Source organism: Scleropages formosus, chromosome 11 (genome assembly GCF_900964775.1).
Source record: "Scleropages formosus chromosome 11, fSclFor1.1, whole genome shotgun sequence".
Taxonomy (NCBI): Eukaryota; Metazoa; Chordata; class Actinopteri; order Osteoglossiformes; family Osteoglossidae; genus Scleropages; species Scleropages formosus.
The window spans coordinates 22,725,249-22,742,265 of NC_041816.1; the positions used below are offsets into that span (position 1 = coordinate 22,725,249).

At 47.9% G+C, this 17,017-nt stretch overlaps 1 protein-coding gene across 5 annotated transcripts in view; it reads right to left on the reverse strand.

Annotated features, from left to right (window-relative positions):
• The window catches only part of LOC108940910 (RNA-binding Raly-like protein), a 65,471-nt gene that overhangs the window by 8,335 nt on the left and 40,119 nt on the right, over window positions 1–17,017 (reverse strand). For all 5 annotated transcript variants that reach the window (XM_029256465.1, XM_029256466.1, XM_029256464.1 and 2 more), the window contains one exon: window positions 10,784–10,834. In XM_029256465.1, coding sequence (XP_029112298.1) covers window positions 10,784–10,834 — 51 coding nt within the window. The remainder of the gene's footprint in view (window positions 1–10,783; window positions 10,835–17,017) is intronic.

Genomic DNA, 17,017 nt, shown 5'->3' on the forward strand with positions numbered 1-17,017 from the left:
GTGCGCACACACCCAGAGAAGACGCTGCGCCGTGGTAAAATGTGGGAAGGCATCGGCTGTAAAGCGTTGTATCGCGATGGCACTTTGTACCATAATTGCATGAGAGCCTTGCCTTAATACGTTCTGCATCACGATGGAACTGCCAGAACCTTTCAATGTTGGATCCGGGTAATTGGGCCTTCGGTACACCTTGGCCTGTCCCGACGTATCAGCGCAGCCACCAACCCTGATCAGAGCGAAGGGCAACCCACCCGACCATATCCCATCATCCCGCCGCTCGGCTGCCTCCGCTCCCCTCCCGCAGATTGGCGTCGGCAGGTTTTTCAAATGGTACCAGCGTCGCTTGTCCCAGCGACGAGAGCTCCTCGACCGGGCCTCGGTATGGAGCACCGGTGCCCCGGATTGCCGTCCTTGCCTGTCGTCTCTCCCGTTGCCTCTCCAGTCCGTGGAGTCGCCCATTACGTTTTGTTGCAGCCCCTGAGGGCCCTGGGATCACAGCTCCCTGAAAAAGCTCTAGGTGACCTTAGCAGTGCTCACAGTCCACTGTCTTCCCAGCACCAATTAACACTGCTCTCAAGGCCCATCTTGCTTTTATCTAGACATAGAGGTCTCACAGGTGACATCACAAATGGAAGTGCAGGAATGCTGGAGATCGGGCGCTGTCTAATGTTTACTCGGGCTTTTCTGACATTTACCTTTTGTGTCCATTACCCGTATTTCTGATATCCATCCCATCCATTGTCAGCAACCGCTCATACCGAGCGGGGTCGCGGCAAGCCGGAGCCTAACCCGGCAACGCACGGCACAAGGGGGAGGGAACGCACCCAAAACGGGATGCCAGTCCACCACGAGGCACCTCAAGCAGGGTTTGAACGCCAGGTCCGGCACACGGCGGGCACTGACCGAACCCGTCACGCCACCTCACCCTTTCTGTGTTTCATATGTTGCTTTAAATATATCCGAAAAGTACAATATTTGCTTCTGCTTTTTTTTGGTTGCTACTCCAACTAAACTATGTCAGATTTGATTTTTCCAAACAAAAATCTTGATCAAGGTACCTAGCTTGAATTAAAGTAAGTAAAAATTTCCCAGCTGTATAAAGGGGTAATGCAAGATGTATGGCTTACACACTGTAAGCTGCTTTGCGGAAGAGACACACACACACACACATTGTCTGAAACTGCTCACCCCAAGCGGGGGGGGGGTCACAGCAAACCAGAGCCTAACACAGGTTGCAAGGCTGGAGGGGGAGGGGACACACCCAGGACGGGACGCCACTCTGTCGCAAGGTGCCCCAAGCGGTACTCAAATCCGAGACCCCCCAGAGAGCGGGATGCGGCCAAACCTGCCACGCCGCCACGCTCCCCCGAAGAAACGTCAGCTAAATGAATGAAGAAGTTAATAAAATAAATTTCTCTCCGTGTTCCGATAAAACGGGCGAACGGCGATCCGTGACAGACAGCCGTCTCATCGATGTCAAGTCAGCCTTGTCTTAGGTGTGGGCGGCCTTGACGAGAGTGAGCAAGCGAGGGTCTGCGATCGGATAAAAGAAGCTGTGATTTCCAGTGTGGGCACCCCAATCAGCGAGCTCAGTCTGAGGAACGCTCGAGATTGCCTTCTCGCGATCTGTCATGTTTATATATGGCTTCCCGTAAGGAGGTTTGCTCTGAGGCTCCGGAGCCACCGTCCATCTCTTACGCTCCAGACAAAGCGAAGACGGATTTGCCGCTCGGAGGTAGGGGCGCACGTTGCGTAGGACTGTCAAAAAGCCGCGGGTGATCTTTGGGTCAAACACAGCAGGTCATCATTACTGTGTCCCCAAGACGGACGCCGCTGATGACAGCTGGCTGAAGCGTGTCCGACATCCGCCTGGCCTTCTGACATTCTGCGGTGCCCATCTCAGCACCTCAGTGGAGGTGGGGGAACGCGCCATGTTGCCTCTCCTCCTGCTCGACCGCACAGGGACGGCGAGACCTAACCGATAATGGAGCGTTACCCCCGGCCGGGCCATTTCCGTCTCCCCCGCCCCCACCTCCTTCCCTCTGAGAAAACAATGCTGAGTCAGCAGGACAAACATTAGTGTGACATCTCAGGAAGGATGACTGGGAAGTTCCTGAGTCCATCGCACTCTTGGAGAGTGTGGAAGAAGACAAAATGCCTATGCCTACTCTACGTCCAGCTGTTCCTCGCTCCTTGCCGAACTCCCTCCGTCCAAACCTTTAAGAAAGGATGACCCCGAACTGAGATGTTACCCTGTTTACCAGAGTGTGTGGGTTTTTACTCCAGGGATTTTGTCACTTCACTTATACAGTTGGTCCCCTACTTATTAACTCAGTTCAGACTGAGAACTGGTTTGTTACTCAAAAAGTTTGTAAGTTGAATGTGAAATGGAGGAGACTAGGGGTTTATCATCCGTTCTATATGCAGCTACTCACGTAAAGTGTGCCGGCAAAAACGAACCATTATTGTCATCATCTTATGTTACTGCAACTATTGGACAAACTGACTGTGCTTACAGTGTCTACAGTTACAGCGTATCTATAAGTCTTCATCTGCTGTGAAATGCATTTTTGTAAACCGAGTCGTTTGTCGCTTTGGAGGAAAGTGTCTGCCGCATGAATAAATGTAAATGTACATATCAGCAACCCAGGCAGGTCTTCAAGGCAGGAGGCAAGAGCGGGGTTTTTTTTTTTTGGATGGCAATAACAGAAGACGGTCTCTCTCTCACTGAGCACCTTGCGGACAGTGTGTCGGGGACAGACAGCCCTGCCCTCTGGTGAGCCAGGATGCCTCGTGCACATTCTTGCATGTTCCGGAACCCCTGGTAATGACACGTTATAAATAAGAAAGCTCAATAAAGAACCCTTGCCAGAGCTGGGACAGGGTGCCAGTGCTCACCCGCAGCTCCTCGATCCCTTCTTTTACCCCACATAAAATTCATAAAAACCCAATAGAAACATATTAAGAAATAAAAGCATAACTGTGAGAAATTAAAAAAAAAAATGTAAGTTGTATTTACCTTGAAGCTCAGAGAACAACTGCACATCAGCTCAAACTCAGAAGTATTAGACAGAGGTGCGGAAGGACGGAGAGGCTCAAAAAGAGTAGACGTAGGAGAAGGTGGACCATCTACAGTTTGTTTACCTTCTGATTGCTTCTTTTCCGTCTTCTCCACTCTTTTGAAAACATTTGCTTATCCAATTTGCATTGCCATCTGTCAGCATATTGAGTGATGCTTTGGTGCATTATTCAAACTGATATGCTGACTCTCTTTTTATGAAAAAATACAAAACACGTGTCAAAAAAGGTTCCACTGGTGAAGAATTTGTAACTTAAAGGCTGGGGTCCAACTGCATAGACAGTTTTGTATTTAGCAGATGCTTTCTCCAAAGTGGTTTACTGTGATTTACAGTTGACCCTTGAACAACGCGGGTTTGAACTGCGCGGGTCCACTTACATGCGGATTTTTCCATGAAATATATTGGAAAATTTTTGGGAAATTTGTGAAAATTTGAAAAAAACTCGCAGACGAACCGCGTAGCCTAGAAATATCGAAAAAATTAAGAAAAAGTTAGGTATGTCATGAATGCATAAAATATATGTAGATACTAGTCGGTTTTATCATTTACTACCATAAAATATTAATGTCATACGGATAGCATCTACAGTGTTTTGTATCATATAAGACAATACTGATGTAGGTACAGACAGACAGACAGACAGACGATTCATCTCGTAAAACAGACAACGTAAACTTGCAGTATCGATAAATACAGTAAAATATTGTAAATGTATTTTCTCTTCCTCCTGATTTTCTTAATAACATTTTCTTTTTTCTAGCTTACTTTATTGTAAGAATGCAGTATGTAATACATATAACATGCCAAATATGTGTTAATTGAATATGTTTATGTTATCGGTAAGGCTTCCGGCCAACAGCAGGCTATTAGTAGTTCAGTTTTTGGGGAATCAAAAGTTATACGTGGATTTTCGATTGCATGGGGGGGGGTCAGCGTCCCTAACCCCCACGTTGTCCAAGGGTCAATTTTACTTTTGTTATCACCACTACTCCAAAGTGGTTACTATGTAATATTTATCCAGGGCAAAATACCGTACTACAGTAGATATTTACAGCATTACACCAAACTACCTAGAGTCATTCACCCATCTACACAGCAGTGTTACCTTACAAATATTTCTCCTTTTATACAGCTGCTCAATTCCTACTATATCAATTCATTGTGAGAAGCTCGATCGATGGTATTACAGCAAAAGGTGGGACTTGAACCCGCGTCTGTATTTAAGTCTGCGTGAGTGTGTCTGTGTATGTGTGCGGAAGATCGCGTGGGCCCCTTTCGCACCCCAATTTAGCTTTCGAGCGCCCTTAGAAAGAGTTGCCTCATTTAATCAGCGTGACGATGAGTGATATTGATGACTCCCACTCATTGTCGAGTGTGGCGTGAGCGGAAACGAGGACTGGATGCTTCCCTGGACAACGCCGCAGGCCAGTGTGGACGGAAAGGAGAATCGAAAGAGGACGCCTTCAATGCTGATCTCCGGCAAGAATCCCGCGCCGCGCTCTGACAAGGACCCTACGGAGTGTCCATCAAGGGCAAAAATAAAAAGCCCGGAGGGGGCAGACAGCAGGCCGCGTTTAGTCTGCGGCCCCTGGAGACCCTCCCGAGGGATGGTGTTAAAAATCATAATCCAGCGCAGCGGTCAGAAGCACGTCTTTACGTTTGCGTTAGGGTACAAGGTGCGTCCCGGTGGCGACTGCATCAAGGAGACTGAATTAAATAGCAAGAGCCGTTAAGCTTTTAATCCCCACCTAAGTAGATAAAGGCAAGTAAACAATTACACCGCAACTCCGTCTCGGGCCCGGCCACGAAGCGCGCGCGTCTGTACGTGAGCTAATTCGGGCCGCGCAACTAGCCGAAGCGCACCGCTACGGTTAACGCTTCCCGGACTCCTGACTTTCCAGTTCCCATAATAAACGGAAAAGCAGCCTGCAAAAAAGCTTAAATAAGTGGATCCTGGGTGAAAACTGCGCAAAGCCTGTACAGATGTACAAGCGTTAGTAAAAAGTGAAAGCTGCCCTAGTTCATACCGCCTCTGTCAGCATGCAGAGTAACATACAGAGACTCGCGCACACAGATATATTCAGGGACAGAGGAAGTGTGGCCAATAGCCTATAGCAACAGCTCCTTGGCACAGTACGGCCATATGACCGTTTGGAGGCCGGAGCGGGGGGGCTTGGGGGTAAGAGGACCGGAGGAGAGACATCAGAGGGGACAGAGTGAACAGAGTGAAAGGGAAGCGGGGGAGAGGAGAGGCACCCGTGTGCTTATCGGCCATCAGTCCGGAACGGGCCGAATTAGCTCCTCACGCTGATCGGGGCCTGCAAGTTGACGGGCTCGTTTTTCATGCTGTCAGCCATTTACACTCCCTCTCCCACACAGCTCCGCTCCCTCGCTCTCACGTGCTCCCGTCCCCGCACCGACACGGAGGCCGGCACGTCGAGTTTGTTTTGCCGCGCTTCAACGCGGCATCAATGGGCTCGCCGGTCGGCCGTGCCGGACGGCCACGTTCGGTGGTTTGTGACGTTGCCGCCGGGCGGTTGGGCGGGGGGGGGGGGATCTATGGGTCATGTGACAGGAAAGGACTCCGGAGGGCACTCTGATCCAAACTGAGATATGGACCTGGAGGTCATAGCGAAGCAGGGTAAGGCCTGTTTTGTGTCCAGGGATATCAGTAATGCCAGTCGAAGGGGCGACGGAAAACAACAACAGACGTAAAGCACTCGTTCGTACATTGTGCGGATATAATCTTCCAAAAACCTTTAAATGAAACGCTCACACACATCACCTACAGCGTAACGCACACATGCGCAAAGTGATCTGCCGTGCTTCATTACCGCAGGGTAGCAAACCGTACTCCACTAATGGCTTCACATAAAGCATCTCAAGGTGCTTGTTCCATTTCAGGGTGACGGCGCTGGCGTCGTGCCTGCATCTTTCGCCGGTACACAGCAAAACGCATTCTTGGACACGTGTATTCGGGGGGGAAAAAAAAATGTGCCCCTTCCCTGGAGGACAGAGAGCACCGGCTGGGACGCAGAAAGGATACAGGAATAGCATGGGCCGCCCCGGGGCCCGAACGCAGAGGTCGGCGTTGTGCAGCAGAGAGGGAGGAAAGCGGGGGCCACGGACACATAGAAACGAGTAGAGATGCAAAAGTGCGCTCTGATTCGGCACGAGATTTGGTTCCACCTCGATAGACCGCGTTCGTGTTGAATGCAGGTATCCGCTCGAGAGCTAGAGCCGGGCGAGGAGCTGAGCGTATTTTCGCAGTTACGGCCGAACGAGGGCCCGTTCGCTCGGAGAGCCGACGTGCCGTCGGCACGGGGGGGAACAGGTGGCTCCTTGTCGAGGTGCACATTTGGTTACTGCTCCAGGCATGTGGTGCCAAAGCGAGCAGGAGCCCTTTGAACATTCGCATATTAATCAAAGCCAGCACCGCCTCGGGGTCCTCCGTCGAGCTTCCACCGAGATGTTTGTACATCTTCGGTGCCTGAATGCCAGGCTACTTCATTTCATCGCCGTAGCTGAATTCCCACCGAAGGAAGCAAGTGCCATTTCCTTTATTACTGTTCTCTGCCAGACCGTCTCCGGCCGGGTCTTTGTTAATGAACATTTTTGCCGGCTGCCCTCCTGACCCTGTGAATCAGACAGCGGTCAGAAGGGTCCTCTTAGCCTGTTGCCACCTCCCTGGTACACGGTGACTGAAATGATGAGCTTGTCATCATTAACCTTCTACTACTCCCATGCCTCAGGTTCAAGGTCCAGGTGCTTGTTAGGCTTAGTTCAGCATTCATGGGTCTTTGGGTCCTCCTTCCATAAGGGGACACTTTTGCAAGTAATCCCACGTCAATCTACCCGCTCTTCTTTTGCGTCCCGTGTCTCCTTCGAACTGCTGTCAGGACAAAGTCCTCCGTGGGTGAACAGTGATGCTGAAACTTGGATCAGCAGACCTTTGAATTTGAATAATCATTTTGTACATTTATTTTCATTCAATTAGCTGGTGTTTTTCTCCAAAGCGACTCACGGTGTTGAGCTACTTACAATTATTTGTAATTATTGTCACGGAGTGAGTGTGTTTCACTGACGCATGGATGAGTAACCCCTTGAAAAGTAGTGTATCTAGCAATGCAGTCACCTTGGTGAATAAGGTGTGTGGGCTAGTAACGCTGCGTAGTATCCGTTGTAAGTCGCTTTGGACAAAAGCGTCTGCTAAGTGAATAAATGTAAATATTTACCCATTTATACAGCTGGGTAATGATACTGGAGCAATTTAAGGTAAGTACCTTGTTCAGGGCTATTACAGCTGGAGGTGGGATTTGAACCTGCAACCTTTGGGTCCAAAGGCAGGTGCCCCTATGTAATTTTGTATGCTGGTATAACTGAAAACTGCTGGAAACAGTACCTTAATCTAACTACAAATTCATCTGAACCTTATAACATGTAAATTTACTAGTTCAGACTTAAATACTTTATGCCGATGTATTATTCAAAAGAAAGAAAGAAAAAAACAATGTGTCACTATTTGTGAAGTTATTAATACATGAAATAATATTTGGAATAAAATCTAGCTCAAGAAAAATGAGCCGTGACACAAACCAGCTGTAATAAAAAATCTTTGCCCGGGAAAATGATTTCCCTGTACGTAACGTGCATTAAGTACTCAAACTGCTTCAGACAAATCAAAACTTAAACGCTAGAAAATGTACAAGACCACTTGAATAGGGGCCTTCGCTGGATGCATCCAATCAGACACTGCATACAGGATTGGTTTTCAAATACTTGCTGCTTTTCTCAGAGATTTTCAAATGAATTTTAAGATGGGGGTATGGGTACGCAAATAAAATTACCGCAGAGCAGTAGCGAAGCAGCAGGTATTGTAGTAGGTAGAGCTGCCACCTTGGACTCTGGTTCAAGTTCCAGCCCCTGCTGTAGTACCCTTGAGCAAGGTACTTACCCTGAAATGCTCCACTAAAGAATTACCTAGCAGTATAAATGGATGAAGTGTTGCAAGTAGCTTTGGGGAAATCTGACAACTAATAAATATAGTATTTATGTGGGAATTTTTCTGTATGTTCCATTCATAGTGCAGTCAATATATAGAGTACAGCTAAAAAACAGTTTGGGTGAAGGCACCTGGTAAAGGAACCAAGAAAAAAATAATATATTACTTTAATGAGGTTACCACCATATCCAGCCACTGAATATACAGTTGAGCACATAGTCTACTGTGCAATCCCTACACTGCTCTTATTAGGGGACGTTGTCTCGGTTCCAAAGCTCTGTTTGCCCCAAGCACCTGCTAATTGCTTCGTCCAATATCTCCTTGCGATCACACCCACGTCTACCACCGCATTCACTCCAGAGTACTCTCAAGTCTCCTAGTGCAGAGGCTTCCCTGGAGCTTTGTCTGCTATGAGAAGGTACAGGGTGACATCTCCATGTTCCAGGCTGAAGCCTCTCAACTTGCAAACAGGTGGTGTCAGTAATGGGCTCCTGATGGGAGGTATTCAAGGAGGAGGAAGGGATAGTACACTCGCCGAATTACAGGGATGTACACAATTTCCATATTCACTATTTTGAGTGAGTTAGTGTGGAACACAGCCAGGTTTCTGGAGTGACCAGACAGGGATTGGCAAAGGGCGGATTTTGCGAAAATGCTTATTTGTCTTTCCCTTAATTTCAGCTTGAACAGTGGCCAACGAAGCTCTTTTTCAAACAATTGTCAAGGAAACAAAAAGGGCCCCTCAGCTCAGTAAGTAAGAATTGAATCAAAGAGAATGAAAAATACAAAGCAGAGCAACCAACAATCCCAGGACTTCAACCTACGTCTCTCAAAACAGGGACAGCTGGTGGTGTAGCGGTTAAAGCTTTAGCCTTTGGCCTCAGAGGATGCACATTTGTATCTCCTGCTGCGGAACCCTTGAGCAAGGTACTCACCTTAAATTACGCTAGTAAAAATTTCTCAGTGGTTGAAATGGGTCAATCCCTGTGAGTAGCTTAACTTCATAAGATGCTTTACAGAAAAGTGTCAGATAAACAAACAAATGAGAACCCTTAACAGAAATAACAGTGTAGCTCACGACACATGATCTCAAGTTCTGTAGTCTCTTCGTGGCTTTCAATTTTAAATACTGCCATGATTGTCTACCTGAATCCATCTGGTGTTTGTTTTGTCCTGATGAACCATCTCCAGGCGTGGCTGTCAATATACGGGCGTGAACAAGGTACAACCTGCCACAATTTGTCATGTAAAACAAAACCAACTAACTGAACAATTTCAATAACCACTTGCCCCGAGTGGGGTCGCGGCCAGCCAGAGCCTATCCCGGAGACAGCGGGCACAGGGCTGAAAGGGGAGGGGGCACACCCTGGAAGGGATGCCAGTCCATTGCAGGGCCACAACCAGATACCCAAGTACACAGCAGGGCGAAGGTACTGGTGCAATTGCAGGGTGAGCACCTTGCTCAAGGGCACCCCGATCAAGGGCTGGGATTGAACCGGCGACCTTCGGAGCCAAAGGCAGCCGCTCCAACCACGACACTACAAGCCACCCCATCTGATGCTCTTATGAATTTGTTGTTTTGCTGACTCTCAGTATATGCCTGAATATATACAGCTGGGTGCTTTTAATAAAGCAATTAAGCATCTTGCTCAAGGATGTTACAGCAAGACCAAGGAATGGGCTCAACACGAAAGCCTTCAGGTTCCAAGTTAGCATTCATAGACACTCTGCTATCTACCGCTCGCTGCATCCCTGCTTGGCCATCATCATCTCATGCAAATCCCCCTTGTCCAGATTGTTATTCCAACGAAGCAATTCGGACTGCGGGCCTTGCTCAAGGGTTTAGCTGCGGAGCCCCTACCGGGACTCGAATCAAAAACTTTATGGTCGCAAATGTGGCTGTTTGATACCCGTGCTGTATGATGTAACCCACCAGCGGATTCATGTTAAAGGCAGTAGTTACAGCCCCTGTAATGAGTCAAGCTGCCTCAGTAGTTAAAGAACACTCAGAGAGGGCCCCTTATGGCTATTCTGCTGAGCACATTTGCTTAGCTAAATAATATTCGGTGAGGAGTAAACATGCGTAAACAGTTTCAGAACCATTGCTGAGGGCCCGATGCCCCCAGTGTGTGCTGAGAATGTCAGGAATGATGCCACAGTGCTGCCCCATGGCTCACTGCATGGACGTCGTGCACCTGGACAGGGACGGTGGAGTCTGTCCGTCGTACCAGGAACATCTGAGTGACCGAAGGGAAGGAGCGATGCCTCCTTCGGGCTGGAGACTTGAGCTCCAGGATGCAAAACAAAAGATGGATGATGGGGAGGGGATGTGTGACACATTGTGAAAAGCTGGAATCCAAGCCATTAACCACTCTGGTTTTCATTAAAATATACAGGTTTTTTAAAACTGTTTAATGTTAACGGAAAAAGGCTACAGGTAGAGGATGCTTCTTGGGTTAAGAGCCGTCAGCCAAAAGCCCCACTGCGCCTCTATTCTCCTCCAGCTCGGATTTTATCTGGCTGAACCAGAGCATTACCGGGCCGGTGAACTCGCACTGCGAACACCTGGAGGAAGACAGGGGGTGTAACCCTGCCAGCCGCCTGTTATAGATAGTTAATTTTAAAATGGTTTTTTAACAGTTTGGTACGCAAGGTGCACAAAATAAACGTCAAGGTGAAGAGAGGAGTGAAATGATGGTACCTGTCATAGAAGTCGTGCTGGTAGCAGTCGTAATCCAGGTCGTAGTCAGATCTGTGGGGAGAAGGATAAGGGAGCTGTCAGAGGTGAGGTGTATGGAAGAGGTGACCAGAGTGACAGATCTGATGATCCAGCACACACATACACACACTGTCACGATAAAATGCTAAACGCTTAGAGTGAGAACCAAATTTAGATGTTGACACTCGACATTCATACCTTTCATTTCGCTCTCTAATCTGAGTCCTGAAGGAAGCCCTCTTACGCCGTACGGTGTTTAATGCAGAAACGTATATTAACACAGCCCTTTTGTCATTCTCAAATCCATTTTACATTATTCTAGGCTATTGGAGGGTAATCTAGCTCAGCCACTTAGTGTTTTGTGTATGCCTGCTATGTTTACCGCATATATTTTTGATACTATTCATTTTAGGTGTGTCACTTGCAGCAGATAAACACCTAACAGCAGTGACTGTTTCTTCCAGGTGTGAAAAATAAATTTAACTGCACTGTGCACTGTTTTTTGCAATTTTAAAATATTGCCTTTTTTTTCAGAGCGCAAGGCCAAAACTCATATCGTGACGCAGAAACAGCGGCACGCGGGACATTCGGAGGGGGAACTTTTGTATAACCAAGGTCCTCCCAAACGGAGGGCATACTGCATGATTGTGTTCTGCAGTGTATTCTGCATCTCTGACCATCTGGAAAAAGCGATTACCTTCGATGGCATTTAGTCCGCATCATGACTGCAACCAAGGTGGAAAGTCGATGACATTTTGCGTTACATTACGCACAGATGATCACAGTGCCCAGATGTCTTTCTGCATCCATCTGATTTACGCTGCTGGAATTATTCCTGTTCCGCTGCATGCGTGTTTCTGTCTGTGTATGCACAAGCATGCATGCACATATGCGCATCATGCGCGCACATGCGTGAGAGATTACTGAATGGGTTCAAGCGCACAAATCTGCGCACATGTGTCCTCATCAAAAATGTGAATCTCTGTTCTTTTCAGACTTCATAATACATTTTGCTGCAGTCTATGCTCTTATTACCATTTGCATACTTAAAACACACATACACATGAAAACCGTCATTACAAGGTGCCACATGTAGCACCGAGAGTATGTATAAATGTTCAGATGTAGCATGTGCACGCACGATTCGTCAATCCTCCCTAATGCAGTGCAAATTAACCCGAAAGGTCAGAGTGACATTAAGCCCAGTGGTAAGCAGCACACTTCCGCGATTATAACTTGGGCTCAGAGCTTTCTGCCGAGCAGCTAATTCCAAGCCTGGGTGATGATTAATGCTCCTGGTGACATGCCTGGCATGTTGCTCCAGGTTAAAAGTAGCCAGCCCTCAGTATCCCATGAAGAGCTCCCTGAAAATCACTCCGTGCGCAACTTCAGCAGCCCCACCCCCCTGAGTTCCACCTTGTGTTTGACCTATCCTCCGCATTGGATCCTATCCTCCTCACCGCCTGTAAAAAACCTGCACTGCTCACCACTGGGCCCGTGCAGAGCAAAAGGCAGGAATACCAAGAAGATCTGAATAAACACCGGAAAAAGCCTGCAAAGCGCTTACAGGGTTCACCAGCAAGGGTCCTCATGGGCAGGGACGCTTGGCCAAGAACAGCGGGAAAATCTCGATCACACTGTTTGGGAGTGGTTTTGGTCCGTTTTTCTACCCAGATTCCCTCCAGGTTGTTCAGACTGGTTGGGTATTCCAGGATCTGAATATTTTAGGGTCTATATGCCCCACTGCATATGTGCTTACAAAAATGTGTTCTCACAAGGTCATACTTAGACTAACTCACATAGTCACTGCAGGGTGCTAGAGATCCCCCAGCTCTAATCTGCGAGAGACCAAGGAGAGGAGATGAGTCTGTAAACACAGCAGGAGGCACAGTGGGGCCTCATGCTGCTACCAAGTGTGGGGAGGTGATGAAGGCAGGAGACCCGCGGAGCGACTGTTGACAGGGTGTCGGCCTCGGTGCGAGAGGAAACAAGCGGCCCTCCCTCGGCTACCTGCACCGAGACGTGCGGGAAAGCACTCGATTCTTTGGTTCCTTGGCTTCTAAAAGACACCTATTCCTGCGCTTTAGGGACGCTCGCTACACGCAGCGCACCTTGCTTCACACCGGCAACCCTGCGCGACCTCGCCAGCGGTCTTTGACCGCCTTGCCCTTGGTTCGGACAGTTTCAAAACCCTTTCCCGTTTTTAATACGAAATTAAAAAACGCAGGACATTTGCGTCCGCAGTCGGGCGTCGTCTCATCGGGTTCCAAAAAACGGGGCGGGACGCCCAGCTCTGCCGAGGACAAGGTGACCCTGCCTGTCGAGAGGCGTCTCCCACTTTCACATGTGCGCCGAGCATATTAAACTCCCTTAGACATGTTTTTTTCCAGTGCAATCTTGTCCTTTCATCTTTTCTTCCACTTCAGCATTGTAACTACCTCTCTGACGCATCAGAGCTGCCCGGAGAGCCAAACTGTCCATTAGCGCAGTTCTCTTATTGGGCCTCCCCGTCACGCTGCACTGTGAGCAATCTACGGCGACGCCACTTAGATGGCAGCCTCTGCGTTGCACCAGGGGTCCTGAGCACGGGGGGAGAAAAGAGCAATAATCTGCCTTTCTCTCTCGGGTGGGAGGGGTGGCCGAGCGCGGCTCAGCATGCTGTGTCAGAGGGAACGTTCGCGTCGGCAATCGGCGGACTCGCCGAGCACGAAAGGGGCACATAGAGGACAAAAACATTAAAAGAGCAAAGTGTCCAAGTGTAAGATTAATTCCCATTTGTAACCGAAGCAAATAGATTCTTGAAAACATCCCGTTTATCTAATGACCTTAGCGATTTAAGCCGGCACTATCATAAAAAGCAACGTTCGTGGAACACGGTTTTCATCTCTTTACAGCAAAAATGGACTTCGTGAAAGCAACTGGGGTGAAGTATCACTGTCAACGGTACAATAACAGGGCCCCTTCTGGGGCGTGAACTTGCAGCTTTCTCATCAGGAGTCCAGGTTCTTGACTGCTGCGCAATCTGCTATCTTACTGATGACAAGGAGGGTCCCTGGCTGAACATTTGTTCATAGCTCATAATTACTTTGCATGTTTCTGTCTTATCATCAATATTACAAATGGTCTTCCCCCGCCTTATGAAGGTAATTGCTCCTGAAAAAAAATCCACATAACATGACTTCTCATAAATCAAAGACATAATTACTGTTGGTTTTAATGCTGAAAATTTTTATGTGTTTCTGAGTCCTAAAATTGACACCCATGTATTCAAAAATATTGCCAAATCCAATTAAAACGGACACAATTCCTTCAATAGTTACGGTCAGCTTTCTCAACACAGCATAACCTGGTAGTTCCCCATCATTAAGTACTCAGTAACACTGTATGGTGTCTGCATGTGCTTGTTCAGCCCTTTCTTAGTTATGATGCACTGTACACATATCATCAAAAAAGATACATACAGGTGATACTTTAGGTTCAGGTATTAATTCAACCATTAATGGAAAAAATAAAACGGAGCAGTAAAGACAAAAGAAATCATTGGAACTAATTAATTTAACTAATTTCATTAACTAACCAAATAAATCTGTATTCAGCAATCAAGCACACATCATTTGGACAGTCCAGCCTCGATCTCCAGGATTATTACAGGTGAAACTAGCAAACAAGGGGTAGTGGAGGTTGGGGGGTGGCGCTAAATTCATGTTTTACTGCCCTCAGAGGCATCCAGATTCAACAGAGACCCACCGAGGAGCTGTCACCACTCCGGCCTACTTCTGGTGCTGGACGTGAAAGGGCAACACCACGCAACCTCTCAGCATTGTGGGCACGACAGCGAGAAGTACGCTGTCCGTCGGACCACAACAAGGGCTGCCTGTTTCAGTTCTGATTACCTTCGCTTTGCGTGGCTGATGGTGGGAGTGAAGGAGGATACGAAGGTTATTTGGGAAGAATCAAGGTAGCCCCTCTCGCCGCCTCCCTTTCTCAGAACTCAGGAGGGTGTAGCAGACAGGGACAGCCTCCGTTGAACAGCGAGGTCGCCGAAGGCTAATTGACTTTTTCCCCATAATTTCAGCCCAGCTAGGGCCATCCATTAGACCAGGGTCATTATAAATCATTTTTCTCCCACTCGTCTCTCAGATGAGGTGAACGTGCACGTGGATCTGATTTCTGTGCATGCATGCCTCCCTCCGCAAATCTCCGTGTGTCGCCGCGTGTCTCCGTGCATTCACACAAAGCGAACTTCAGCAAGGCAAAAGTTCCAATAAAGGAGCTCAGCTCACAGATGGAATGAATTAATGCTCACGCGCATCGGAAACATAGAGCCGATTTCTGCATTAGGTCCGTTGTCTCATCACTGTGACTGACACAGCTGGACCAATACACACACAGCATGGCGAGAAAGTTCCCATACTTTATGAAAGATGCATTTCCATCTTTGGTGGGAGGGGAAGGGATCTCCCTGGGAAGGCATCGACTTCTCCGCCTCTCTGCTTGTCTATAACTGTGACCCAAACGGGCCATCTGATACCAGGACCAGAAACACAGCTCCTTCTATGGTATAACCCTAACCACTGCTTTAATGAGAGAATGTGCACAATGAGTGTTGGGGGTTCATTCACAGCTAATCATGTGAGCCGGAAGCAAAGACACGGAAATACAAATACAATGCAAACCCTATAGACTAAACGGACCCATATATGTATACGGACAGCTGGTAGCCCAGTGGTTAGCGTTGCTGCCTCTGGATACACAGATTAGAGGTTTGACTCTCACCTCCAGCTGAAGTACCCTTGACCAAGGTACTCACCTTAAAGTGCTCCACCAAAAAAAGAATTACCCTGCTGTGCACATGGGTAAATACAGTGATGGTAAGCAGTTGATCATCTGAAGGTACTTTGGAGAAAAGGCTAAATAGGTAAATGCCATACAGTTTCACACAATGATAGACACAACATCACACAGCCTGAGCTCCAATACATCTCTGATACTCTGAGATTTAGCTTGGTCAAAGACAACTTCACAATTTAGTCCTGGCATGGAGCACCCATGACAGTGATGCCTAATGACAGTCATTAAGCATTATTGTCAATCTGCATGTTCGGAACGACTGGCTCAGAACCCGGACCATCCTACAATTACCGGTTACAATATCCACACCCAAATGATGCTGTATAAAGTACAATTCGGACATAAAAGCGGCGCGGTTGCGTGCACGAAGACGGCTGCGAGGCTGCGGAAGCGTTAAAGAGACCGAGTGGTTTTGTCCGGGGAAATAAAATATCTTTATAAAAGCAGAGCGAGAAACCGATTGATACCAGAGGAAGCGGATGTGACAGTATCTTAAACGCGGCCACCAAGAAGGGTTTAAGCACGGACACAATATTAAAGCACGGCGAAGTAATCGATGAACACATCGACAAGAAATCCAATCGATAAAGCGCTTCTTGTTTTTTTCCACATTATAACATCGAGATTCGATGATTAATTATGATTTCTATTCAATAGCAGTAACGGACGCAGCTGACGGACCTAATATAGGATCATTATGTTTGTCTGCCGTTTCCATTTCGGAAAACAGAACGGCGATATCAATAACGCAGGAGCCATAAGCGTCGGAGGATAGAAGCAATCAATTACAATGTGCAGGCCCATTGCTGCTATCCCCTCAGTTTGTTTGTTTCATTTTGCTGGGACGGTGCATTTTTCACACGGCTGAGCGAAGGGCTGCGAGACCAAGCAGCGCACTTGTTTCTGAAATCATTACAAACGGCCCCCGAGCCCTGCCTCAAAGTGGGGTCCAAGGTGACTGAATCTGGCGCAGAAGCTGTCGCCTTGAGTTATGTCTCCCATTCCCCCGAGTTTCCACAAGACTGAAGACCTCTGATAGGACCCCGACCCAGCCCCCCCCGGGCTGTTTGAAGCCCCCTCTAGGATCTGGACTGATTTATTCTGAGATAATGTTCACGCTCAGAAATGCGCTGCAAAGTAATACGTCAGGCTGGCCGCACTCCAGTTAATGAGGTGGAAATTTGATTCCCCGCCACTCCGGCTGTTCGAAAAATCGAAGGGAGTGAGATTAATGTTGAATTACAGCCACTGAGAGTCAGATGAACACCACACACACACACACACACACACACACACACACACATGCACAACTGTCCGCAGGAATTCCATACTCCCGGAAGTGATAATTCCCCTCTCGTTATTCCT